The following is a 27,170-nucleotide window of genomic DNA, read 5'->3' as shown; positions in this document are numbered from 1 at the left end:
AAAATCTCTTCCCTCCTCACTTCGTCTCACCATCCAGCTGCAGCTTTGTTGACAAACAAACGGAGCACGCGGTCGCATGATGGCGGCATCGAGCCAGAATTAGGGGTGATCATGTGATAAAAAATGAAAGTTTTTTCAAGAAAAATAATATTATTCCGATCGAATAAAAAATTTGCGAGCATGTTCAAACTATTATTCCTGATGTCGGAGAAGTGATAAAAAAGCAAAATTTCAATCCATAATTTTTCTATAAATTGAATTTTTTCACTCCATCTGGGAACCCCTAGGTCTATCCACGACCGTTTCCAATGACCGTGAGAAGATGCCAGAAAATCCAGCTACGAGCTAAATCCACAATATTTTTCATTTCAATTGGGTACTAAAGCCCTATTTAAATTTTTATGTATAACGGTGAAAAACACGATCAAAAACCATTTCTGATCACTTTTTTTCATTTTAAAGCGAAAAAAATAAATGACGAGACAACATTTTTTCGATGGATCAACTATGGTCCCCTTGTAACGAGCTGTCAAGCAGGAACTTTTCTGTCAAGAAGGACCACGAGGTTAATTTTTCAAAATTGATTTAAAAATCAATTTTAAACTCTTTGTGGTCGTTCAAAGGGTCATTTTACTCAGAAAAATATGCTTTATCGCTGTAAACAATAATATCAGCAATTTAAGCTTCATTTTAGGACCCAATTTACTATTTCTGGACCCTGAAATCAGTCGTTGCCCCAAAAGCGAAAGGCACCTTCTACGACCTTGTTGAAACAACTTTTCAGAATTGATAAAGCAATTATTTTTTTCGCATTCGTAAGCAGAGCTTGATTGTTTACGTTTGGTGTATTTCTATCTGGTATAAAAAGATTCTTTAATCAAAGGATGCCATGACAAAGTCATGGACAACATTCTTGTTATAGGTACCATTTGCCCAACCAATTTTTGAGCGCGAATTTGTACGGAGTTACACTCATGTGCAAGACGTCAAGAAATGACCCAAATTTAATAAACTATGCAGTATACTCATTAGTTCCAGCAATTCAAGCATATCCAAATCTTTTTTTCCGTTGGCGTGTTTAGATTGTTTTAATCCAACACTAATCTTCCGAAGTAAACAAACACTCCAGCTAGGCGCGTGTGGGTAGCATTCTTCTCTACTTAAAAAATTACACGTTTGCTTCGCATCAATTTTTCGGGAATTTCAACACACAAGCCTTAAGTGGAGTGACCTTATTTTCTCAATTTGTGAACATAAATCCAGTGTTGAGAAAACTTCTCATGGCTAATTAACAACTTTTAGTTTTTTAATCACTAAAACAGCTCTTCAAAGCTCAAGCTCCCTTATTTCAGATTACTAAAGAAAGCCTTCATGATCGAACTGATTAATACGTCTTAATCACTTCCCCAACTGCTCTTCCTAATCACTCCAAATTCACACTGTAATTATTATAGATTGCCCTGAAAAGGTCGAAACCAGCCGCCAAATATGGCCAAATCGTACACCTTGATTGAATTGAACCAGTTTTCCTTCTCGATTTTAATCGTTTTCTCAGCAGCTCGCTCTAATCACTCTTCCAACGACACTCACCTGCCACAGTGGACGTCCCGGCATTCTGCTGTTGCTGTTCTGGTAGTTGACGAGGAAAATGGTGAAGCCGTTGGCAGGTGACTCTGGTGTCACCTTAAATGGGTATATCCGAACCGGAAATCTCACTGGCACAAATTGGCTTGTTTTTTTCAGATTTGAATTTTCGCACTTGCAATCACTTGATTGGATTTGCTTTTCTTATTATTTATTTGGGCTGAAAAATTCACAGTTGATTCTCGTTTCCCACAGCACACTCGTTTCGTTCTTCACTTTTGATAATTCTCACAAATGATCGCGCGCGAAAAAAAAAACTAGGAAAACTCGAGAGCTGCTCCGGCGAGGACGAAGGATGAGAACAAAATACCTGTACTCATGGAGGGTTGTCTGTGTTATATATATAGAAAAATCAGTGCCTTCGCCTTCGTGGTTTTATTGAATGAGTTTTTCACTCTCCTCGCCCGATTCGCCGGAGTTGTTGTTGTTGTTGTGCGCGTTGTAAGTACACACGTGTGCCACACGAGGAGAGTGTACGTGCACCACAGCGCCAGTGGGAAAATATGACCATAATAGAGCGAAGAAGTAGAAAAAAGCAGAGTATACAGTTTCGCTTTCCGTGAGAGGGAAAATAGGAAAATGTTCTGAATTTCAAACAACTTGACAGTTTTTTTGGAAAAAATCCAAATTAATAAAAAAAGGTTTTAAAAGTGCTCTGAATAAATAACTTTAAATTTAAAAGCGATAAGAAAGCTGGTGATATCTTTAGTGAAAACCAATTTTGAAAACGTCGTATCTTAAACAAAATAGCAAGTAAACTGTTGAATTTATAAATTGATTTAAGTTGAATAGAAGTTGTCCAGAAACTGACGTCCCGTTTCACCACAAGCGGTTGCTGCCAAAGGTACAATAATCAAACTTTTTTCATCAATATAATGGATCTTGCCATTTCTATTGCACGTCAGAAAATTAAATTTATTTTATGAAAGACCTTTTCTTGATGGGTAATTCTCTACCAACTCACACGAAATCGGGAAAAGTTGCCCCGACCCCTCTTCGATTTGCGTGAAACTTTGTCCTAAGGGGTAACTTTTGTCCCTGATCACGCATCCGAGGTCCGTTTTTTTATATCTCGTGACGGAGGGGCGGTACGACCCCTTCCATTTTTGAACATGCGAAAAAAGAAGTGTTTTTCAATAATTTGCAGCCTGAAACGGTGATGAGATAGAAATTTGGTGTCAAAGGGACTTTTATGTAAAATTAGACGCCCGATTTGATGGCGTACTCAGAATTCGAAAAACATATTTTTCATCGAAAAAACACTAAAAAGTTTTAAAATTCTCCCATTTTCCGTTACTCGACTGTAAAAATTTTTGGAACATGTCATTTTATGGGAAATTGAATGTACTTTTCGAATCTACATTGACCCAGAAGGGTCATTTTTTCATTTAGAACAAAATTTTTCATTTTAAAATTTCGTGTTTTTTCTAACTTTGCAGGGTTATTTTTTAGAGTGTAACAATGTTGTACAAAGTTGTAGAGCAGACAATTACAAAAATTTTGATTTATAGACATATGGGGTTTGCTTATAAACATCACGATTTATCGCGATTTTACGAAAAAAAGTTTTGAAAAAGTTACTTTTTGCGTTTCTTTTTGTTTCGTCGTCCGTGTCTGTCGCGGGTGACCATGAACGGCCATGATCGATGACGACCAACTATTTCAAAACTTTTTTTTCGTAAAATCGCGATAAATCGTGATGTTTATAAGCAAACCCCATATGTCTATATATAATTTTTTTTTGTAATTGTCTGCTTTACAACTTTGTAGAATATTGTTATACTCTAAAAAATAACCCTGCAAAGTTAGAAAAAACACGAAATTTTAAAATGAAAATTTTTGTTTCAAATGAAAAATGACCCTTCTGGGTCAATGTAGATTCAAAAAGTACATTCAATTTCCCATAAAATGACATGTTCCAAAAATTTTTACAGTCGAGTAACGGAAAATGTGTGAATTTTTAAACCTTTTTTAGTGTTTTTTTCTATGAAAATACGTTTTTTCGGAATTCTGAGTACGCCATCAAATCGGGCGTCTAATTTTACATAAAAGTCCCTTTGACACCAAATTTCTATCTCATCACCGTTTCAGGCTGCAAATTATTGAAAAACACCTCTTTTTCGTATGTTCAAAAATGAAAGGGGTCGTACCGCCCCTCCGTCACGACGTATGAAAAAATGGACCTCGGATTCGTGATCAGGGACAAAAGTTACCCCTTAGAACACAGTTTCACGCAAATCGAAGAGGGGTCGGGGCAACTGCTGTGTGAGTTGGTGGAGAATTACCCTGATATTTTTTCAAATAAGGTCTGAAACCATTAAAAAATACTAAATTGATTGTACAAGTTTTTTCAGTATTTTTTTAAAGTAATAATAATTCTGAAATATTGCGAAAGAAAGGAAGAAGAGCTAAACTATTGACATTTCATTGAGCAATTCTCTGCGAAATAGGCCGATTTTGAACATTTTTTTGTTTTTTTTTTTTCGATTCGGTTTGTAATTTAAAAATGTCCCGGGAATTCATGAAATTAAAGCGGTACTATACGTTTACTGAACTATTTGGTATAAATGTTTCTAAAATTTATTGGAAAAAAATCAATAAATGATTTTAATTGGATTTAATAAACTCAATAAAATGTTCTTATTAAATGAATATTAAATGAATCTAATTTTTTGCTTCTTAAAAAGTGTTTTTGAGTACCCCTGGCTCAAGGCGGTTAAAAAATCACCCAAAAAGCAAAAAAAATGTTTTTTGTGTTTATTGAACCTTCCAAAACCTCTAGAAATAGCCATAATAAGGGGAAATTCTCGTATGTTTGGCCGGTTAAGCTCCTAACTCGATCCAATTGGCTGATTTTCACTATTTAAACAGCTTAATTCGCAAAAGTTTTGATAGACACTTCCCAAGTAACCGCGAGGCACTAAATAGCGGCATCAAATCAGCATTATATTGGCATTTAATACCAGCAAATAATGCTTCAAAACGTTAAATCAGCACTTTTCCCTTGAGAAATATTTCAAGTGGCGCACAGTGATGCCGATTTAATGCCTCACCGAAAGCTCGAACAAAAAAAACTGCTTTATCGACGTAATGGCTGGGGGAAAAAAATGACAACTAGCTGCTCCACACACTTGGTGGTGGTGGTGGGCCTCCTTTGTTTTTTTTTTCTCCTGTTGCGTTTCATGTGTGAGTGTGACACTTTGATGTAATTCTTGCATTATTCTCGTCGATCTTCAGGATGCGCGCCAGCCAACTGATGTATTCTGAAATGAGTGTTTGTTTTGAAAGTTTTAATCGATGTGGTTGATGCATCGAACATTAATTAAGACTTTCTTTCTGCTGTTTCGAGTTTCTGGTTCATGAGAAAAACCCGTTGTCATTTTGTTGGACGTCAATTATTGACGAGTCACTCAGCAAATTGTGGCCATCCAGTCAAGTACAGTACAATCAATTACGGAAGGCTTGGGGTTAATAGGGACAAGTAATGGCTAACGGCTAACGTAAACTGTTTTTCCGAGGAGTGCTTGGTCCACGGTTGGCAAAATTTCACAAAGTGTATCAGACTTCCGGAAAGCAGCTATTTGCTTGCGAGAAAAGTCTTCAATTTACCAGAGAACTTTTTATAATGTCCTTTGTGCTATGGGCATATGTTTTGAAAAATTTGGCTTAATTACAGGCTGCAGTTTTCCACAAAAAAAATAAACAAAAAAAAACTTCAGTCAGCGGGAATTGAACCCAGTTCACGCAAAAATTAAACTGTTGCACACTGGGGAAAATGCGCCTTAGCTCGCACGCTTATTGGAACGGTATAACGGGAGAAGGATAAAAGTCAATAAGAGCGTGCCTGGCTGAGATGTTTCCCGTATGGATGGGTTACTTTGTTGATAAACATCAAATGCTTTGAAGCACATTTTCAAGGTCGTAAATGGTGATTTAATGCCAGTTGTAGTGCTGCAAAGTCTTGGTACTTTGAGGCACTCGCAAAGCTTATTTACTACTTCAAAACATTCGAGTGCTGATTTAGTACTGAATAAATACTTCAATTTAGTGCTTGTGGTTACTTGGGTTGCTTGCTCACTTGTTGTTGAGCTATTTATCACTCGATTTTATTTGAAAATGCTTTTAATTAGCTTTAATTGGATTTAAAAAATTCTGACCTGCCAACATTGGAGGCCCGCTGGAATTAGATGCTGTTCTCCTATAACTTTTTGGTATGCTTTTTAAATAATTGATTTTAAATCATTTGCATCATTTGTTTTTATGGTTAATTGAATTGATATCTCAAATATCTTAAATAAGGTTTGCAACAAGAATTAATTTAATTCGATTTTTTCGAGAAATTACAGTTTGAACTGAAAACAGGAGCACCATGGGCATTTGAGGGTAAAATATGAAAAAATGGAAGCTTAATCATAAATCATTTCAAAAATCATAAACAACTCCGTAATATTTGCTTTGGTGCCCAACAATGCAAACATATTTTAAAAAAACTCGCCATGATTTTTAGAAAATCTTGAGTTGTAATTTCATGCACACAATATTTAAAGCAAAAAAACACGAGAATATTGATTTTTGAGCTGACACCAGTAAGACTTCTTCTTGAAAAGTTTGAAGTCATGAATAGAACTTATATCAGCACTTCACGCAGAAAAATCATGATATTTGAAACAGCAGCTCCATTCATTAGATCTAAATTTAAATGTTTCTTTAGATTTAAAAGAAGACTTGTAAACGAAAAAATCCACTTAATACAAACAATTTTCAGTTATTTTCACAAAACGAAATAATATTTAAGAATGGTTAGAACAATCTCCAGAAGTTGTTACATTTGAACACATTTTTCAGTAGATTTAAATGACTTTTTTTCTTTTGAAGCAAATTCAGCTGCTGTTAGAGTCAAACTAAATTGTCATTTGAAACGAACAAATAAAAAAATCTTGAGTTTGGCAGCTGGACTTTATCAAATTCCACGTTGTTCGATTTTTTTTTCCCTAAGAATTTCTACAAACAAATTAAATTATGGAGCGATTATCTTTTGTAAAAAAATATATTTTAATTCCAAAAATAAACGAAAAATTTCGATGAAGTGACGATTTAATTAAATTGAAGAATGATTCCAGTTTACATAAATAAATAGAAATAAAGCTAATTCATAAAAATAAAACCATTCCTTAGAAATTAACTGCTCGATTCAAAATTCTCAGTGAGTACCGTAAACTGGGGTCAATCGGGACACATGGGGCGAATTGGGACAGCAGTTTTAACCATGTTGGAGCACAGTATTTTGATTGTTCTGGTTGGTTTCGGTTAGAACATGCTTAGGCCAACAAAATGTGTACATCCATTTCCAAATTTAAAAGCTTTCAGTGCTCTAGAAACTACTGTCCCTATTCAAACTGTAGTCCCGATTCCCCCAGATTATGGTATCTCAGCAACTTATGGTCGAATTTTCAATGCTACAAAATGAACCATTTGTGAAATTTGTTTAATCAGGACTTACATTTTAAAAGGACCAAACATTCAGTGTGACGCCAATTTGAAATGTAAGATTTGATTGAAAAATATCAAAATGCTTTTTTCGAGGAGATCATAAAATATTATTGGATTTTCACATTTCATTGATTGATTATCAAAAAAAAAATGAATCTATTTCGTTTTGTCAATTGGTTAACCAACAACACAATTCACGCCGTCGACAACAGCAAAACACCTTTCCCAGCTCATATTGACTCAGATTACTCAAAAAATGTAGTCATCTCGCGGAAACTCGCGTGGGCCACACACACGGGATGATTGTTTCCACACGTGAATCATCCAAGTGTGAGAGAGGGAGAGAAAGTAACCAACGTCCAACAAGGAAGGTGACGATCATAAACTGTTTGCTTGATTTAGTCTATTTTTGGAACGTTTTGCGCTAGAAACATTCGCGATCATGGCCGTACTAACAAAACACAAGGTTTAAATCACCTGCTGTAATGTGCTGGAACGTGTTCATAACTTTGGCAAGTTGTAAACAGCGACTAAGGTAAGCTCATTACAGTGACTATTTGCCTCTAATCTCTAGCCCAAATCAATCCTCGACTACTCCCAAATCGACGCTAAAGAAAAATCAATTAAAAGCTGACGTTTTTCCACGATCGCGATCCTTCTCCCGTGTAAACATTCGCGTGAAAAAGACTTGAACATCAAAGAGGAGGTTCCCTCAGCCAGTCTTCGGCCTCCCTCCGCCTCGCGTTTTGGTCCAAATATTCCTGACACATGATTAACGGCTAGTAGATTGGAATATTTATATGGCCACCAAATCGGGTGGAGAACTATAAATAGGCACGAAATTGCGCGCGCAAACTTGCTGCCTACTTAGCAAGAGTGTCTATAAACTGGACACACACGCGCTCGGGAGCAAACAAAGGGTAAAAGGTGTGATTTATGGTCTATTTTCATGTAATAATTTAGCTGAAAATATGTTTTTGTGAACACAACGAATTTTTTGAGTTATTTTTTTGGCTTTTTGAAACCAATTGTTCAGTGTTGCAAAAGAGTGATAGAAAAGCTATCAATAGATTATCTCTGCACCAAAAATATCCGAGAGTATAGCGGCCGTCACTATAGCTTGTGAGACCTCTTCTTGTGTCTCTTGATTCCCAGCGATGTCATTCTCTCTTTATCACTCCTTCCCTTTTCCTCGACTACGCTCTCTCACCGCTGAGTCTCTCAACCTCTCTGAAAACTGCAATGAGAGAACGCGAGATGGCGATTAGGAGCCGACCACGCATGACGCCCCTTCAAACTGCGTTTGCAAAATTTGTTTTGTGGCGGCTTTTGTAGTTAAACGCTGTTGCGGTAGGATGATCGTGGAAGCGAGAATGAGAGAGAAAAGGAAAATGTCAATCGCGAGTGGGTAAACACCAAAACGTGTTCGGCTATGTTCGGCGCTGAGAGTTTCAATGAAGAGAGAAGAGCAGTTGTATTTGAGGCATGAATATTCAGGCGAGATAATTGTAGTTGCTGAGAGGTGATATTTTGATATTTTAACAACCCTGCAATTGTTATTATTTTGATTATCCTTAACCAATTTAAAGTTCTTTTTTTATTAATTCAATACACATGATAAAAATAGGCAATTCTACCCCTATTTCTATGTGGTAGTTTGTTGATATCTCGGCTAATTGGGTCCTAAAATGAAGCTTAGATTGCTGATATTATTGTATACAGCGGTAAAGCTTATTTTTCTTAGTACAATGACCCTTTGTGCGACCACAAAGAGTTTAAAATGGGTTTTCAAATCAATTTGGAAAAATTAACCTCGCGGTCCACCTTGACAGAAAAGTTCCTACTTGACAGCTCGTTCCAAGGGGACCATAGTTGATCCATGGAAAAATGTTGTCTTGTCAATATATTGTTTTGCATTCAGATGAAAAAAAGTGATCAGAAATGGTTTTTCATCGTGTTTTTTACCGTTGTACATAAAAATTGACATAGGGCTTAAGTACCCAATTCTCTTTACCACTAAATATACACGGACTACGGAGTTTAGAAAAAATAATAACAAATTAGGGCAACTCCAGCATTGGGGTGCAAATCAAATTTGCTCCCATCTTATAAATATCGAGATCAAATTTGCCGATTTAAAAAAAAACTTCGTTATTCCCACCGCTAGGGTAACAAAACAATCTAAAACTCAAAAAATTAAAAAAAAAATAAAATTTAAAAAATCATAAATTTAAAAATAAAACAAATAAAAAATTCTTAAATTTCAAAATTTTGTTTTTCAAATTGATAGATTTTTTTTGTATGTTTTAATTTGTTGAAGATTTATTTTTTAATTTTAACTCCTTATACATTTTGTTTTTTTACGTATTTATTTAAACAAAAAATCTTTCGCTTTTTTATATTTTTATTTCTATACAGATTTTTAAGCGAAGATGACGAGTTTTATATTTTTTTTGCATTTTTCATTTTTTTTATCTTTTTTAATGTTTTTTTAATTTTCTTTTTTTTTAATTTTAAAAGTCATAAATTTTTTTAAATTTTTTTACATTTTGAATTTTTTAATTTATAAAAAAATCATTTTTAATTTTTTCCGTGCCATTTCCTACTGAGAATTTTGGCTCGAGCTTCGACTCGATTCAGGCAGATCGACTCGAGGCTCGAGCCAACATTCTCAGTGGGTTGATGCGGTAACAAACAGGCCGAACACCCGAAGAACTCAGAGCAAATTTGCTAACGTGACAGGAACCGCGGTGGGGTTGTTAACAAAGCTGCAGCTGGATGATGAGACGAAGTGAGGGGGGAAGAGATTTTGACATTTTTATGCCCGCATCTGGCTCGCCGCCTATTTCGTCGGTCGTTGAGTCGCCGGTCATTTCCAGAGACCGAGTCCAGCTAGGAACTAATCGTACAATACTAAAGGAAACGGGATATGGAGAATATGCCTTCAAAACCTTTTATGCCCTATTTATATGTATGTTTCCACAAATAATTATAGATTTTAATCTAATTCCGAATCATTAGTTTAGAGTACACTCAACCCCCAACTAAAAAGTGACGAACTGTCTCTTTTTACAAGGCGCTCACGGCGCTCACGCATACTATCAAAACAAACGTTTGGTAGTATGTGTGAACTCCGTGTAAAAGGGGTGTCAAACTAAAAAGTAACCCTGTTCGTTTGACAACAGTTTGTGTCAAACCATCTGGGTTTGAGTGTAGCTTTAAGAGAATTTAAAGCTTCAGTTTAAATAACAGTGTTATATTTATAGCTGGATTACCATGTGAAAAGGGCAAATAAGTTTTTTTTAAGATATAATTATTTTACATTGCTCTCTAGCTAATTGTAACAATTTCACTAATCTCGTGTCTAGAAAGGTATACCAAAGATTCTTCCTCACGTAACAACAAACGCCCTCCCGAACGTCATCGAGCCGTGCTGGTTCTGTCCGTGACACTTGAACATTTTCAGGTTGTCCGATCGACTGACACCGGATATCACCAACCGGTGCTGGCTCGTCGTTCCGCCTTCCACGATGCTGTACCTTCCGAATGAGGACAACCGTTGACCCTCGAGGGACCACGTTACCTCCGGCCTGGGATGACCCTGAGCGTTGCACTGGAGGGTAGCGGTACTGCCGAGCCGAACGTGGGTCGGTCCTTCTATCCTCACTGTCGGTCGCTGTCCCATCGTGCTGGTGTAGGTCGGTGCAACTTGATAAACTTGGTTGGGGACTTTTTGAATGATGTTTGAGGATCGCCCTAAAAAAACGGAGGTTGTTGAGGTTTGAACGAGGGTTTCGACAAAAAAATACAAACCTTGCATCACTGGCAGTGTCCAACCGTACATCTGGGAACCGTGCCGGTTTTTAGCATTACAATTTATCTGCTTTTGATTGTCTGAACCTTCAACATCGGATATTACCAAGATGTGGTAATCCCCGTGATCTTCAGCGCGTGCTCTACCGAACGCGCTCGGGTTTTGTCCAGCTACGGTCCAGGTCACCGTTGGACGGGGATAACCCTGTGCAACGCACCGAATTGTGGCGACGCCACCAACGTGAGCTACCGCCGGTTTGTCCACGCGAACCGTTGGACGGGAAGGCGTGCAGCCGGTACTAGCCGGGGTAACTCCATCCGGACAGCATCCGAGGGTCTTGTTTTCTTGTTGGAACCGTATTACTGGTGTTGGAGCGGTCGGGGTTACTGCGGGAACGGTAAAACGCTGTCCAGTGACATTCCTGATCCAGGGCAGATAGGTGTGTACCTTTGAGAACATTCCGTAACCATTGACGAAGCAGAGATCACTGCCATTGCGTTTCTGCGCAAAAGATACGATCGCACCCAGAAACCATCTTTCACTATCCCTGAAAAACAGTCCACCGCCACTGTCTCCGTTACAGACTGTGGTTCCATTGAGGTGTCCGGCGCAGATCAGGTCGTGGTTGATTTTATCGCCGAAAACAGCCCTGTTACTCAGAAGGCAGTCGATCGTACCGATGACGGGCAGTTGAGCAGACTTCAAAACTGTAGATAACTCCTCCTTTTCGGTAAAGCCCCAGCCTACAACCATCCCAGTACGTCCAATAAGGTCGTCCCCGAGGTACAGACAGGCCGGTAGCACATGATCGTTGTACTTCACCACCGTGCTCAGCTCCAGCAATGCAATATCCCCATGCAAACTAGTCCCATCCTCTTCGGAACCTGATGAATCCTGTGAACAGTGTGCCGCTGAGTGTAACTCGTGAGCTCGTCCCGATAGTGGAGACCAGCTTCAACCAGAATCAACCTGGGCCCCAGCATGTGGTGGTTCTTCTGGCTTTCCAAGCAATGTCGAGCGGTCAGTACAAACTGCGAACTCAGCAGCGTTCCACCGCAGGCGTACGTACTAGAGTCGCGACTTTCCCAATGAAGGATCGCCACATGCCACGGCCAGTCCCCGGCGGATGTATCACTGCCAGCCACAATCAAGAACTCCTTAACGACGCGTCGCGTCCCGCACGGAAAGTCGGCATTGTCAGCACCAATCAGCGATAGAATCGCTACGAAGATCACTAAATGTGCTAGGGTTTCCATTGCGGTAGAAACACTTCTTCACTCCAAGCCACTCACGATCGTACTAAATCATGATAGGATTCTTTTCTACTGGCTTGATCAGAGATGATTGAGTAATAACGTAACAATAACAAGTGATAAGGTGTCGGAATTCTATGCAACTTGGGAAAATCCGGACTCACTAGAGTTATCTCAACAAAATGAGGTAAAAATACACACAATAACATTCAACTAAAGTATCACTTTCTTCAATCTAGCGTTTTTTACCGTGCGAAGGACTCTCCCATCAACTCGTACGTAGACATGACATCACATCTACATATGATTTGTAGAACAACAATCGTAGCGCAATCAAAACGATTTTTGCGGAATGTTTTGAGTCATTCGTAGGGCGTCCAATTTTCCCGGGTTTTGAATTTCCCGGAAAACGGGAAAATATTTTTGAAATCCCGAGAATTCCCGGGATCCCGGGAAATTTTTTAAACAGTCATAAAATCTATGTTTTCATTTTTTTATGTTTCAAGCTTAAAATCAATACATAATATTAATTGGTGATAATCTACATTTCAACCGAAAAAATGATGACAGTTTTTAAATAGTTTAAAAGCTGGATTGTGAATAGTGGTTCGCAAAACGGCCTCAATTTTGAACTGTCATAGTGGAACCAATTTACTGAGCCAACCAAGACCCCTACACAATCCCCCTTCCCTTCCCACGCCTTGTCTTTAACATCAATCCCTTCCCTACTAACCCCGAGTAGGCCGCGGGTAATCGGCTCCCCTCCCACTAACATTTACACACAAAATCCTCTGTAATTATTAAGTCAAATGTAATTACAAAAGCCGACTCGGTCCTAACCAGGTCCCAGTACCGAAAAGGACCTAATAAAAATAATTTTATGAAAAAAAAACCAATTTACTGTTCGCCAAAAGTAGAGAGTATTGTTATCGATAATTTATAAGTTTTGTTAGCAAGAATGAAAGATATGTGGCTTTTGAGGACCTGAAGTTGAAGTCGAGAAACTTTAAGAAAGTTGAAGCCGAGAGTCATCAGTCAGGGAATTTAACTGCGACATCGCAGAATGACACTCTCGCCGCAGTTCTTCGTCACCCGTAAGAAAGAAAAACCTCTTCTAACCGATCAAAACTTGAAAACACATACAATTTTCCAGCAAAAAAATGTCGAAAGCTAGACAAAATAAAACACATAATCCTGATTATAAAACAGCTCATTTATCAGTAAGAAAAAAGTGATTCTTGTGCTTGAACATCCTCTTACTTTATAGATGTAAACAAAGTGGGATCATTCGAAAATTACGTTACGCAATCTCTCTATTCATCACCCAGTTTAAAAGAAATTAAAAATGTGTTGTTTTGATTTGATTTAACTCCAATGTGATTCCAATTTAAAAAACTCTTTTAAAATTAAATTTATTTTCTTAAAATCCTATGAAAATGTCGTTAAAAAACGAAAAGCGATAACAAGATAAGTTTTGAATTACTTGTTTCATATAAAACATACTCAAAAAATCATCTTTAAGTTCCCACAGCCAACTGGGAAAAATCGGGACTACAGTCTGAAAAGGTACAGAAAAGAGAGGAATAAATTTGGAAATCGGTGTACTAATTGTTTTGCTCTGTTCCTATTTTAACTGAAGTCATTCAAAACAATGGAGCACCCGCAGTCGAGCAGTTTTTGACAGTTCGCTCCATAAGAAATACATTGTAGAAAAGAGCAAAAACTGCTCGAATGGAAATGCTCCATTGGCTTGAGTAGCTTCTTTTCAAATTTAAAATCAATGGAGCACCCGCAGTCGAGCAGTTTTTGACAGTTCGCTCCATAAGAAATACATTGTAGAAAAAAGCAAAAACTGCTCGAATGGAAGTGCTCCATTGATTTGTTAATATAATACCCACTCTTTTGAAAATACATAATATTGAATTGAAAATATTTAAAGCGCTAGGCATTTTGCGGATCTGTAAACTAAAATTTTAACAATTTTCCCTAATAAGCCAAACAACTGCTGATAAATGTCGAATACAAATTTTACTGCTTATAAAATTCATGTCGATTACTATGTATTCAACTCCTTAATCTATTTCTACAGCCAAATCTGAATTTCCGATCTAAAATTTGTTTTTGTTTTTAAATTAAGATTCGGGAATTCCCGGTTTTGAAAAAATCCCTGGAATTTTGTCCCGGAATTTCCCGGGATGAACGCACTAGTCATTCGCTTTGCAGAGATGCAAATTTGAATTTACTAACCCCCGAGCCCGAGCCGAGCTTCCGTGGCCGTGAGGTTACGGGTTTCGCCTTGTAAGCGGAAGGTGATGGGTTCGATTCCTGTCTGGCTCGGCAAAGTCAGATCCCTTAAAAGAGTAAATATGCTCACTGGGAATTCTGACCGGTAGGGGATGGGTTTCGACTAGCGGCGTGCTGGATTTCCAATCTAGAGGTCAGGAGTTCGATTCTCGTACCGGGATGATGAAGTTGTAAAACCCACGGGGACTACACCCAGAACCGGGCCTCGGCCCACGAGAGAATAAAGAGCAAAATTCAATAGTGAAGTGGTACTGTGAACGGACGGAGAGGATAAATTCCTAAATGGCCGAGAGTATGTCCCCATGGGATTATTTCTCAAAAAGATCACCCAGAATTGAACCCAAGACCTTTGGCATATCGAACCGCGCCATTGCCCTATCGGCCACCATAGTTCGATGACAAAGTGACGGTCATTTGTCCATATAAGCCACTCAATCGGATGAATTGTTTCAATGAACGAATGAACACAAATTGTTGTTGTAAGCAAGGTCTATACCTTCGCAGAATAGTACTTTCCTCTCGTTTCAATTCGGAAGGACTAATCCGCTCGATCTTCAACTGTGGGTGTAGTGATGGGTCAATCTTTGATTTCAGGGAGTAGTTCCGAGGAAGCCCGGATTTGGACCATCTTAGGGTACACCATGAAGATAGAATGATAACCTTGATCCAAATCGGAACTCTTTGTAAGAGACTCGATTCTGTAACCGTTGCACCCCTCTCTTTCTATGAACCCGGAGAAAAACAGTGTCAGTTCAACTGACATTCAGTGACAGTACATGGTAGTAAATTCAGAGGATGATTTTATAATAATCAGGTAATTCTCCGTCAACTCACACGAAATCGGAAAAAAGTTGCCCCGGCTCTTCTTTGATTTGCGTGAAACTTTGTCCGAAGGGGGAATTGTTGTCCCTGATCACGAATCAGCCTGAAATGGTGATGGTTTGGAAATTTGTTGTCGAAGTGACTTTCATGTAAGATTGGACGCCGGATTTGATGGCGTACTCAGAATTCCGAAGAAAAGTACATACAAAGTTTAATCCAAATAAAAAATTGCTAATTCTTGAGTAAAAAGCTCTAGTGTTATAAATTGTTATGAATAATGTGATTGCTGAAAATTAACCAAAAAAAATTATGAATTTTCATTTGAAAACTTCAGAAAAAATACTAATAGCGAAGATCGACGTTCTTCGCACTTGCACTGGAACGTTCGCCTGTTTATTCAAATCGATCCCCACATTAATAATAAATATATTTTCCACCCGAACGCCTCCGCCCCGCCCCAGTTCAGTCAGTGAACCACGGCGTGGGCCTTTAAATTTGCTCACGCATCGGCCGTTCTCCGGACGCGATCAAGCGTCATTTTTCTGTGCCTCTGGCGCCCAACAACCCGGCTTGTGGATTTGGATTTGCAGCTGTTTTTGATACGCTTTCACACGTCATAGCTGCACTTGCACAGTTGTAAGTGCATTCTGCTGCTGCATTTGGATTTGTTGATGTGATTTGGATCGAGAAAAAAATCAATTTATTTACTTATGCATTCACATATCAACCCTCAATTGCCTTTGTTCATTTTTTACAAACTTTCTTACTCAATCACTGACTCACTTCACTCACTCACTCAATCATTCACTCACTCATAAATTCACTCACTTACTTACTCACTCACTTGATCTTGCAATCAAACAGGTGACACAGGTCTCACCCAAAATTGTCCAATTGTGAGATTATTGTAGGAAATTCAATTTCCTACAACTTTGTCGAAGGGTACAATAAAATCCGGACCGTTAAGGGTTCAAACAGAATTAATGAGACAGCCACAAAAAAAACCACCTTTTATTAATCCACTCAGTCTCAGGCTCAATCAATTATGCTAACCAGGGGAAAAAACACTCCTCGCGAGAACGAATTTGCATGTCTGGTTGCTGATCGCTTCGCAATTTCGCGATATCGCGATTTCCACACGCAGTTCACTGACAATTGCAGCAGCTCAATCGAAAGTGCCATAATGGCGGAATGCGCCATAAAACGTTTCACGTGCGCGCTCCATTTTATGGCTTGTTAAAAATATCTGCATTTCCCTTACCCTCTCTAATTTAGTTCAATGGTAAATATTTTCAGAATTGAAAAAAGAAGAAAAAAAAACAAGAAGCGCCTGTCAAAAGTGCCGACATTGCTCCAGAAATAGAAATTTACTCGTTCGGGGCATATCGTCCGGTGAACCGACACACTTGCACTTGGTGGATTATTGAGTTTACGAGAATGTACGGCCGTCTAATTACGCTAAAACGGGCCCAAGGGCTAAGAAAGTGAAAAGGGGTTCTCCATGAAAAGGGGAAATGTACACATTTTTTTTTTTACAATCCAAACAACATCAAATGCCAGCTTTTCATAAATTTCCAGGTTGTGCAAAAAACCTTTGACCGAGCTATGAAATTTTTAATCAATACTGATTTTTTCAAAAAATCGAAAAATTGTCAGCTTCATTTTTCGATGTAAAATCAAATTTGCAATCAAAAAGTACTTAAGTGAAATTTAAAATAAGCACCGTTTTCAAGTTAAAGCCATTTTTAAGGTAACTTTTTGAAAATAGTTGCCCACTTTTGAAATAAATATATTTGAAGAGCTGAGATTTCTCTATATTTTCCTTTTTGGAACTTTGTTGATACGACCTCTAGTTGCTGAGAAAAAAAAAACAGGAAAATTGATGTTTTCTAAGTCTCACCCAAACAACCCACCATTTTCTAATGTCGATATCTCAGCAACTCCGTTCGATTTACAGTGTTAAAATATGAAACATTCGTAAAATTTTACGATCTTTTCGAAAAAAATATTTTCAAAAGTTTTAAACCAAGACTAACATTTCAAAAGGGCCTTATATTGAATGTTTGGCCCTTTTCAAAAATATAAAAAAATTGAAAATATTGTTTTCGAAAAGATCGGAAAATTTCACGAATGTTTCATGTTTTAACATTGTAAATCGAACCATTAGTTGCTGAGATATCCACGTTAGGAAATGGTAAGTTGTTTGGGTGATACTTAGAATACATCAATTTTCCTGTTTTTAAACACTTGCATGGCAATAGCTCAGCAACTAAGGGTCGTATCAACAAAGTTCAAAAAAGCAAAATATAGAGAATTTTCTCAGCTTTTCAAGAATTTTTTTTTCAAGAGTGGGCAAACATGTGCACGAGTTAAAAAAAATTAAATGCTGCAACTATTTTCAAAAAAGTTACCTAAAAATGGCTATAACTCTTATCAAAATTTCACTGGAGTACTTTTTGATTGCAAATTTGATTTTACATCGAAAAATAATGATGAAATTTTTTGCGAACAACATTTCGATTTTTTGACAAATTCAGTATTAATTTAAAAAAAAAATCACAACCTGGAAATTTCTGAAAAGTTGGCATTTGATGTCCTCTAAAACATATCAAAAAATAAAAAAATAAAAATAGTGTTTTTTTAAAATCAAGTTTTAGTGACAAAAAGTTAAATTAAAATGAACAAAAAACCTTTTACCGTAATCTGGGGTGAATCGGGACTACAGTCTGAATAGGGACAGCAGTTTTTAGACCACTTAAAACTTTTAAATTTGGAAATGGATGTACACATTTTGTTGGCCTGAGTCTGTTCTAACCGAAACCAACCAGAAAAATCAAAATATTGTGCTCCAACATGGTTAAAACTGCTGTCCCAATTCGCCCCATGTGTCCCGATTGACCCCAGTTTACGGTACCATGTAATATTATTTTTCACTGTAGTCTATATCCATACCTACAACATTGCCGAAGACACCAAATCGATCAAAAAATTCCTTCAAAAGATACAGATTTTTGAATTTTCATACATCGTTTTTGTATGGACAGCTGCCAAATTTGTATGGAAATTTATATAGACAAACTAATGATGCAAAATGGCTTCTTTGGGCATACCGAAGGCACCAAAAAAGTTTCAGTCGGATTAAAAAATACAAAAATTAAAATTCTAAAAAAAGACCGATTTCGTAAAGAATTGCTCTCTTTGAAGCGATATTTTTTCTAATTATGGAAAAATCTTTATTCTAACATTTTAAAAAGAATTTACAATCCTTCAATAGTAGTTTATGCAACAAGTTGCAAAAAGAAGATTTTTTCAGCACTAGTTGTACATTTATCCAACGAGGTTCACCGAGTTGGATAAATATGACAAGTGCTGAAAATCAAGTTTTGCAACGAATACCATACAACAAGCCATACAACGTTTTTTGCAATTCCGAAAAACACATTTTGAATGGAATTGTATGTCAAATATCCAAATGTTAAGTCGATTCACCGTTTAAATCAAAACAATGTTGAATATTATTAAATTTCAAAACAAGTGCTGAAAAGTTCAACTTTTCAGCCTAGTCCGAATTTTCTAACAAAAAACTTCAAAATAGAATCAATCATAATTTTTATTCAGAGAGAAAACTAATAAAAACTAATTTCAGGGTTCATTTTAAGAATTAATAACTTGTCAAACATAAAGTTATTGATCCTTTTAAACTCGAATGTGCAAGGAGAGTGCATTTAGCATTGGTGTCTACCCGTAGCTGCTACTTCGTTATTGACCAGGACCCCCAATCATTGCTCCGTGGACCACAGATGAAAAGTAGGAACCAATCATCACCCCTTCGCAATTTTCAAAGGTCCCTATCGTGCTGATCAATACCGACGCCGGCCACGACCAGTGGTAAGACACGGGGAAGTGGATGGGAATGTTAGTCCGATACTTGAGTGATGGGACCGCCAAATCGACTGCGTCTCCGACAAAGTATCACATGAGTTTTGAGGGGTTAGTAAGATGGGTATGAGGTCAGGATTCACTGTGGTAGGTGATGCGACCATAAGCAATTTGTTTATCGGTTGAATTTTTAAAATCTTAGGCAGCCGGCTGCGGAAAGATACAATGTTTATTATTTAGAAACTTTTTAATCGAACGCGTGCCTTCCGAGCATTGGTGCTGTGGGAAGGACTTTTGATTTGCGAAAACAAATTTAATATTAAATGAAAAAAATGCAAATTGCGTGGCAAACTCGACGGTAAACGTGGCAAACCAAACTTTGGACGAAAACGAACCCGAACTCGTAACAATAAAGACGACAACGGTAACGAAAATCCTGCGTGAGTCGGTCGTCACGCACTCAATCGTGATGATCCCATTGATTACAAGAAATCATTTTTAATTATCGACCGATTTTTATTTGTTTCGCGGCAAAAGAATAGTATTAAGCCATTAAGAAAAATGAGAAAACATTCAAAAGCAATGTCAAGTCGAATCAACCACGCGCGACAAATAGATAAAAACGATGATTACAATAAGGATGACTGGATAATCAACAGAAACAAATGCGCCCGAATCGAAGCCGAACAAAAATAAACAACTTTTCGATCAGTCCTAATCAATTTGAAGATAACGACAAACCGGCGGTACGAAACGATAACGACGAAATTACTTAGCGGGAGAACCGACCACGACGCGAACGTTTAACAGCATCGAATCAATCCCTGAAAAATAATTTGATTTATATTGAAAAAAAAACTCATTCATACAAACTCTTACACACCACACTCTCACTCACCGAGACCTTAACCGTTAAAATTTGCAAGTTGTTTGAAAACTACAGTAATCTCTGTTTTATCTCATTTTAATTTCCAAATTCACGTTAGTTCAAGCTTATTTCTGAAGTTTGTTGACGCTATATTGAATGTAGAAGAAGCAACCAGCAAAACAATACATGTAACACATAAATTCATTTTTGTTTCCTTCTATTTGTTTCAATATTTGAGATTGCATTTAATTCAATAATAACAAATAAAAAAACTTCTGGCATTATTTTTATCCGTCGATTAATGCTCCGTTCTTGCATCCCTGGCTAGTAAACATGATTCTCTCTTTCTCTCTCTCATCCGTTCAAGCTTTACCAAGCACACACACACTGTCACTCGTAGGGCTACATAATAACAATACAAATAAGACTGATCTCACCCGAATTCCGCATTATCTTTAACGACTACCCACGTGATCCTCGGCGCATGGTAGAAAAGGCATTGAGAGAGCCGCCACTGCTGTGGACCAGCGCCAGAATCGCTGCTTTGCCTCGTTCTCGTGTTCCGCTCTCCCCACCCGTACACATAATTCCGAAGCCTTGTTGCACACAAGCACGACGAAGAGCGCGTGCCATCCGTGTTGACAATCGTACACATTGCCGTGCGCTCGACGCGACCACCGGGTTTCCACACTACCAACGCACACCGGCTTCCGAAACCACATGCGAAGCTTGATGGATCAGCACTTACATTCGGCCGTTCAGCCTTCTTTGAGGCCTTCCCCCGTAGACACCATTTTTAGAAAACACCAAGAAAGGCCATTAAGTTCCGAAACACCGAAAAACCCCTCTTCACGCAAAATTCGGGTATCGCCAGCCCGGGAGCATGTTGACAGCTCCCATACAAACTTAGCGTACCCCGTTTTGTGGGCCCAGTGGGCCTAAGATGGCGGCCTTCGATATTATCTAGCCAAATTTTTGAAAATGGCGAATAGTTTAATCAAATATAGTTTTTGCCTTGTTTTGATTTAAAACGACAAAATAAGCATTATGGAATCATTTTCTTTAAAAACTTGTTTAGAGATACGCCTCGTTCAAATATTAGTCTAGAACTGTTAAAGTGAGCGTGCCACAAAAGCCGTCACGAAAAAAAAGTTTCCTATGCAAATTTTGAGTTGCGTATTTGATGGGCGTACTCCGACGAGGCCCACTTGCCATCTGTCGGTGGATACGCGCAACTCACGAAAACTGTCATGTTAGGGGACGGTTGGGTATCGCATTATCACATCTTTACAGCAGCTCAGCTCTTTTTTTGCCCTTTCACTACTCAGCACACTCACACTATCGCGATCACGCACGATGTAACCTGCTGTAACCTTCATGTCATCCCAAAACCACACACGCATACAGACAACCAGACGTATTCGGTTTCCTCCTTCGCCGACACCAATACATAAGCCGAACCGAACCGACGCCGTGTAAGCCATCAACATGGACAGGAAAACACTTGAAAAAAATCAGATTCATCCGAAATAAAACAAAAGAACACACAAAATTCCACCAGAAAACTGATCCACGGTTAGTCCCGGGCTGAATTATTAAAAAATGGAGCGCCTGGTTACAACAAAACACCCAAATACACAGAAAATAAACGCGCGCGAGACACGACGATCCGCACTCGATGACAGCACAAACCGAACTCCGAATGTGCAAGGAGAGTGCATTTAGTTTAAAAGTATTTATTTTATATTATTCTCATTTGAATTTTTTAACAAAAAAAATGTTAACAAACGTATCTTGGTACTCATATTTTTATCCAGTCTCCTTTTTATTTTCGTGGATTTTGAAATTTTACTTGAAAGTCTTTTGGTTTTATCGAGTTGTAAAAATATTAATGCTGTTTTGAACAATTCACTTTTATGAGTATTTAATTCAGTGATGATGCGCAATTTTTTTAAAGATAATATGTTCAACATTATTGTGATGAAAAATAATATTTATTTATTTTGTAGGGGAAATATGCCCATTTTAATCACTCTAAGCCGTTCGACCAATTGTCATCACTTTTGCCGTTTTCCGCTATTAAATCAACATTTTCAGATGAATCAACAATGGAGAGTTGCTTGCTCACTTTTATTTGAGCTATTTATTACTTTGGAACAGTCAAAACACATTATGAAAGCTGTAATTCGTGATCAAAGTGCTGATAGGCCGATAATAGAAATAGGCTGAAAAAGGGTATAGTTCCCCTAATTTAAACATTTTCAATATTTTTTTCAAATTTTAAAACAAAAAGTTAGAAGGAATCATTTTTATCCATTTATAACGAAAAAAAGTTCATATTTTATAATAACTTTAAATAAATTATTCGATAAATAAAAATTAAGCTTCTTTATCCTTTAAACATATTTCAATAATACAAAAATGCGCAAAATTCGAGAAAAAGTCCGGAATCTGTGAATTTCCCCCAAAATATCGAAATTTCACCACATGTATTCAAACATAATTTTATAGCTCTTGAATATTTTTTTAATTTGTGAAATTGCGATCAGTTTTTCTTGCTTCTTTTCTTAGTGAATGGACAATTTGAGACATTAAAAATTTAAAGAGCCTTTAGAAATACCCTACATTTTCTTTGTTAAAAATCATTTTAAATTTTTTGTCCAATTAATGAAAGTGATTCTAATTTTTACATTATAATGAAAGAAAATGGATACGGGAACCTTTCGATTTAAATTCGTTAAAAACTTTGCACGGAATCAAAATACTGTCATAGGCTTCATCCATAAGGTCAATCAAATCAAATCAAATTTTTCGCTCTACAGGCGTTCTCGATTGCGAGATTCCTACTCGAAACTAAGTGTTCGAAGGCTTGATTGTTGAGGCAATTGCAAACCTCTTTTTACACCTTAGCTTCCATCCACCCCGGGACTCGAACTGACGACCTTTGGATTGTTAGTCCAACTGCCTACCAGCGACTCCACCGAGGCAGGACCCAGGGAGACGACTCCTGCACCTGGATTGAGCTAACGACCTAACCTTTTAAGGTTAGTCCGGGGCCAACATTTACTTCCCGTCCGACGGAAGGCGTGATCAGACAAATCTCGTCTCGAAAAATGCCACCGGGACACCTTCTGGGATCAAACCCAGGCCGACTGGGTGAGAAGCAACCACGCTTACCCCTGGACCACGGGTCCCCATAAAGTACGTCACGCTAAAATCAGCCGAAATCCCCCCCCCCCTCCACCCTAGAGCGTGACATACTTTATGGATGACGCCATATTTGAAACAATCATCAACTGAATCCAAGTTTTCTTCAACATTCAATGAAAAGATATCTCTTCGCATCTCGAACTAAAACCGTCCATCAATCAGCGCGTTTCCATTGCCCACACTGGCCAATGATACAAGCACTGTTTATGCGAATGATTTTTTTTAAATACCACCTTCGCTCAATCACTTTTCCATCAAGTTCCTCCGATACCCATCGTGTGCTGATCCTAAACATTTTCATTAGGAGTTCTCCCCACCCCCACCTGCGAAAGCCCATATCGCCACTTCAAGCCGCGTGCGTGTTTAAATCGATGGCCCGATGATTTCTCGACACATTTCCACAAGTCCTCCCATACTAAGCTCCTGCTCACTACGGTCGGTACTCGGCCCCCATCGATTTGCTAGTTGCGCTGCTTACTAAGTTGCCTCGGGCTTCCATAAATCAATCGCATCGGATTAGTAAAACAGAGTGAACGCGTTTCACATCAATTTCACCACGTGGGGGCTGGCAACCCTGCGTCTCATCGCGATGATATCTTCTTCTTCGTCAATGTCTTCTTTACGGCTGCGGCGATGATTGGCTGGCGTCGAAATTGAAAGTGAACATTTCCCTACGGTGGAAAATTCACGCCGAGGCACGAGTCAACCGAATCGCTTCTTTGTTGCTTATCATGGCACAATGGCACCGGCGGCAGCAGCAGCAGTCCGGACCAATAATGGAAAACAAAACAATTTTCGCACCCTGCGCGGGCAGGAATTTATTAGTTGCGCCTAATTTAGTCGGAGCTGATGCGTAGGGCGGCAGATTATAGTATTCAACGAAATTCAAATCCTGAAAAGCAACCTAATTTGCGCTATCCAAATGAAGCGCTCGAATAGGTACTTCAATATAGTGGGCTCTGGGCGCTGGAATCGTATATAGCTGGGTGCAGCTGTCAAAGCCCTGTTGTGCGCTGAATTTCACTTCAGGATACATTATTTCTTTAGTTCATTAGCAGTTTTAGCGATGTCTCTTAAATAGATTCTTTCAATGAGTGAAAATGACTCAATAAACACTTCATTCCTTTCTAACCATCTTTGACATGCGATGCAACTGCGGCGTGACATCTTTTTGTCGCACGCTACCCCCTCCTTTAACGCATCGCTAGTGCACATTGACCGCGTCGTCATTAACACGCCTACCATCCTCAGCTCGGATTCGTGCCTTAAACTAATGAGTAAGGAAAATTAAGAGCACTGTTAGCGCTTTGCTCAGCTTCCGCACATTGGGCCGAACTTCCCGAATGGGATTCGGTTTCGTAAGCAGAAATTTTTCCTAGAGGTACAGGTCGTCCCCTCGCAGTCGTCGCCGCCTACTTTTGCGGCGATACTCGGGCGTGCCAGCGATCTGCCTCAACTAAAAGCTTTCAATTACTAAACATCAGCTGTTTTCCGAAATTCCGTTACCCCTAACAACCCATGGCCGCTAGCCTCATCGATCCAACAACCTCGAAAACAAAACAGTGTCCGACGCGATGTCCTACCTGTGCCTTGGACCGATTAGCGCGGGCAAAACCCTGCTGCTGACCTGTCTGCAAAATCCGGATTCGGTCAACTTCACCTCCCACTCGGTGCCCAGCGTCGGAACGAACCTCTTCACCATCAAGATCCCCCCGGTCGTCATCGACGAGAAGGACATCAACGTGAAGCCTGCGCCACCGCCGCGGAAGCGTGACCTGGTGCAGGTCCGCGAGGTCGGTGGCTGCCTGGCCCCGCTGTGGCGCGACTATCTGGCCAAACCCGTGGACAAGGTGATATACGTGGTGGACACGTCCAACCTGTGCCAGATTTCGGCCGCCGGCGTCCTGCTGTACTCGATGCTGGCCGAACCGCGACTCCAGAAGACCAAGTTTCTGCTGGTGCTGTCCAAGATGGACCTGGCCTATCGCCAGATGCGGAACGAGGCGTTGCTGATGCTGCAGATGGAAAAGTTCCAGAAGCAGATCCCGCAAGCTATCACGATTGTGCAGTTTAGCGCGATCGACAAGGAGGGCATCGACGAAATCTACGATTGGTTGGCGACCTAGTCAGCGAATGTGTTGTTGTTCGAAATAAAGTAGTTTTGTTCGTGGTTAAGAAAACATAAACCTGTTCATTACGGTATACTGACAGTTTCACATGGACCTATGAGGGGAATTTGATTATTAGTTTTGTAAAATCTTGTCGTCTCATTAGACCGATGAACACGGTTGCAGATATTCGTCTAACAGACTCCACCTACTCGGGACTGCCACCCTTCGAATCATGCGGATCTAGTTACGGTCCATCTCGTCAGTCAGTGTCCCCAAGAAGACCACGCTCATCGTGATCCTACACAGTTAACGTAATAGGAATTTCGAAACGGAGTTCAATTCGAATCGTAAAGGAGCAGTTCTCTAGGATTTCGGTCATTCGATTTTTTTTGTATTTTTTAATCCGACTGAAACTTTTTTGGTGCCTTCGGTATGCCCAAAGAAGCCATTTTGCATCATTAGTTTGTCCATATAATTTTCCATACAAATTCGGCAGCTGTCCAAAAATGATGTATGAAAATTCAAAATCAGTATCTTTTGAAGGAATTTTTGATCGATTTGGTGTCTTCGGCAAAATTGTAGGTATGGATACGGACTACACTGGAAAAATAATACACGGTAAAAAAATTTGGTGATTTTTTATTTAACTTTTATCACTAAAACTTGATTTACAAAAAACACTATTTTTAATTTTTTTATTTTTGATATGTTTTAGAAGGCATAAAATGCCAACTTTTCAGAAATTTCAGGTTGTGCAAAAATCACTGACCGAGTTATGAATTTTTAATCAATACTGATTTTTCAAAAATCGAAATTTTGTCGTAAAATTTTCAACTTCATTTTTCGATGTAAAATCAAATTTGCAATCAAAAGTACTTTACTGAAATTTTGATAAAGTGCACCGTTTTCAAGTTATAGCCATATTTAAGTGACTTTTTGAAAATAGTCGCAGTTTTTTTTTAAATTAGTGCACATGTTTGCCCAGTTTTGAAAAAAATATTTTTGAAAAGCTGAGAAAATTCTCTATATTTTGCTTATTTGGACTTTGTTGATACGACCTTTAGTTGCTGAGATATTGCAATGCAAAGGTTTAAAAACAGGAAAATTGATGTTTTCTAAGTTTCACCCAAACAACCCACCATTTTCTATCGTCAATATCTCAGCAACTAATGGTCCGATTTTCAATGTTAATATATGAAACATTTGTGAAATTTTCCGATCTCTTCGAAAAAAATATTTTTGGAATTTTCAAATCAAGACTAACATTTTACAAAGGCCAAACATTCAATATTACGCCCTTTTAAAATGTTTGTCTTGATTTGAAAATTCCAAAAATATTTTTTTCGAAAAGATCGGAAAATTTCACAATTGTTTCATATATTAACATTGAAAATCGGACCATTAGTTGCTGAGATATTGACGATAGAAAATGGTGGGTTGTTTGGGTGAAACTTAGAAAACATCAATTTTCCTGTTTTTAAACCTTTGCATTGCAATATCTCAGCAACTAAAGGTCGTATCAACATAGTCCGAATAAGCAAAATATAGAGAATTTTCTCAGCTTTTCAAAAATATTTTTTTCAAAACTGGGCAAACATGTGCACTAATTTAAAAAAATGAAAAACTGCGACTATTTTCAAAAAAGTCACTTAAATATGGCTATAACTTGAAAACGGTGCACTTTATCAAAATTTTAGTAAAGTACTTTTTGATTGCAAATTTGATTTTACATCGAAAAATGAAGTTGAAAAATTTTTACGACCAAAATTTCGATT

The 27,170-nt window shown here is 38.3% G+C and overlaps 3 protein-coding genes and 1 non-coding gene across 4 annotated transcripts in view; 2 read left to right on the top strand and 2 right to left on the bottom strand.

Moving 5' to 3' along the window:
• Positions 1-1,969, bottom strand: part of LOC6040732 (muscle-specific protein 20) — a 91,019-nt gene extending 89,050 nt beyond the window's left edge. The window contains exon 1 of the mRNA XM_038252343.1: positions 1,591-1,969. Coding sequence (XP_038108271.1) covers positions 1,591-1,614 — 24 coding nt within the window. The 5' untranslated portion in view covers positions 1,615-1,969. The remainder of the gene's footprint in view (positions 1-1,590) is intronic.
• An 8,295-nt stretch (positions 1,970-10,264) lies between these two features.
• On the bottom strand, positions 10,265-12,204 carry LOC6040729 (acrosin). Its single transcript, XM_038266441.1, has 3 exons — positions 11,977-12,204; positions 10,948-11,902; positions 10,265-10,890 (listed from the first exon to the last, which is right to left on the bottom strand). The coding sequence occupies exons 1-3, from the start codon at positions 12,202-12,204 to the stop codon at positions 10,526-10,528; spliced, it is 1,548 nt and encodes a 515-aa protein (XP_038122369.1). The 3' UTR covers positions 10,265-10,525.
• Positions 12,205-24,544: 12,340 nt separating this feature from the next.
• On the top strand, positions 24,545-24,738 carry LOC119765698. Its single transcript, XR_005276913.1, has one exon. It is a non-coding gene; the product is annotated as a U12 minor spliceosomal RNA (small nuclear RNA).
• On the top strand, positions 24,562-25,470 carry LOC6040727 (ADP-ribosylation factor-like protein 16). Its single transcript, XM_001850028.2, has one exon. It carries the CDS (start codon positions 24,859-24,861, stop codon positions 25,408-25,410), a length of 552 nt encoding a protein of 183 aa, XP_001850080.1. The 5' UTR covers positions 24,562-24,858; the 3' UTR covers positions 25,411-25,470.
• Positions 25,471-27,170: the final 1,700 nt, after the last annotated feature.

This window comes from Culex quinquefasciatus, chromosome 1 (genome assembly GCF_015732765.1).
Source record: "Culex quinquefasciatus strain JHB chromosome 1, VPISU_Cqui_1.0_pri_paternal, whole genome shotgun sequence".
NCBI classification, from domain to species: Eukaryota; Metazoa; Arthropoda; class Insecta; order Diptera; family Culicidae; genus Culex; species Culex quinquefasciatus.
This window is presented reverse-complemented; position numbering and strand designations above follow the sequence as displayed.

Coding starts and splice junctions, on each gene's coding strand:
- LOC6040729 (XM_038266441.1), bottom strand. CDS start 12,204: ATGGAAACCCTAGCACATTTAGTGATCTTCGTAGCGATTCTATCGCTG. Junction 11,903..11,976: donor CGCTGCTGAGTTCGCAGTTT/GTACTGACCGCT, acceptor GATTCTGGTTGA/AGCTGGTCTCCACTATCGGG. Junction 10,891..10,947: donor GACACTGCCAGTGATGCAAG/GTTTGTATTTTT, acceptor CCGTTTTTTTAG/GGCGATCCTCAAACATCATT.
- LOC6040727 (XM_001850028.2), top strand. CDS start 24,859: ATGTCCTACCTGTGCCTTGGACCGATTAGCGCGGGCAAAACCCTGCTG.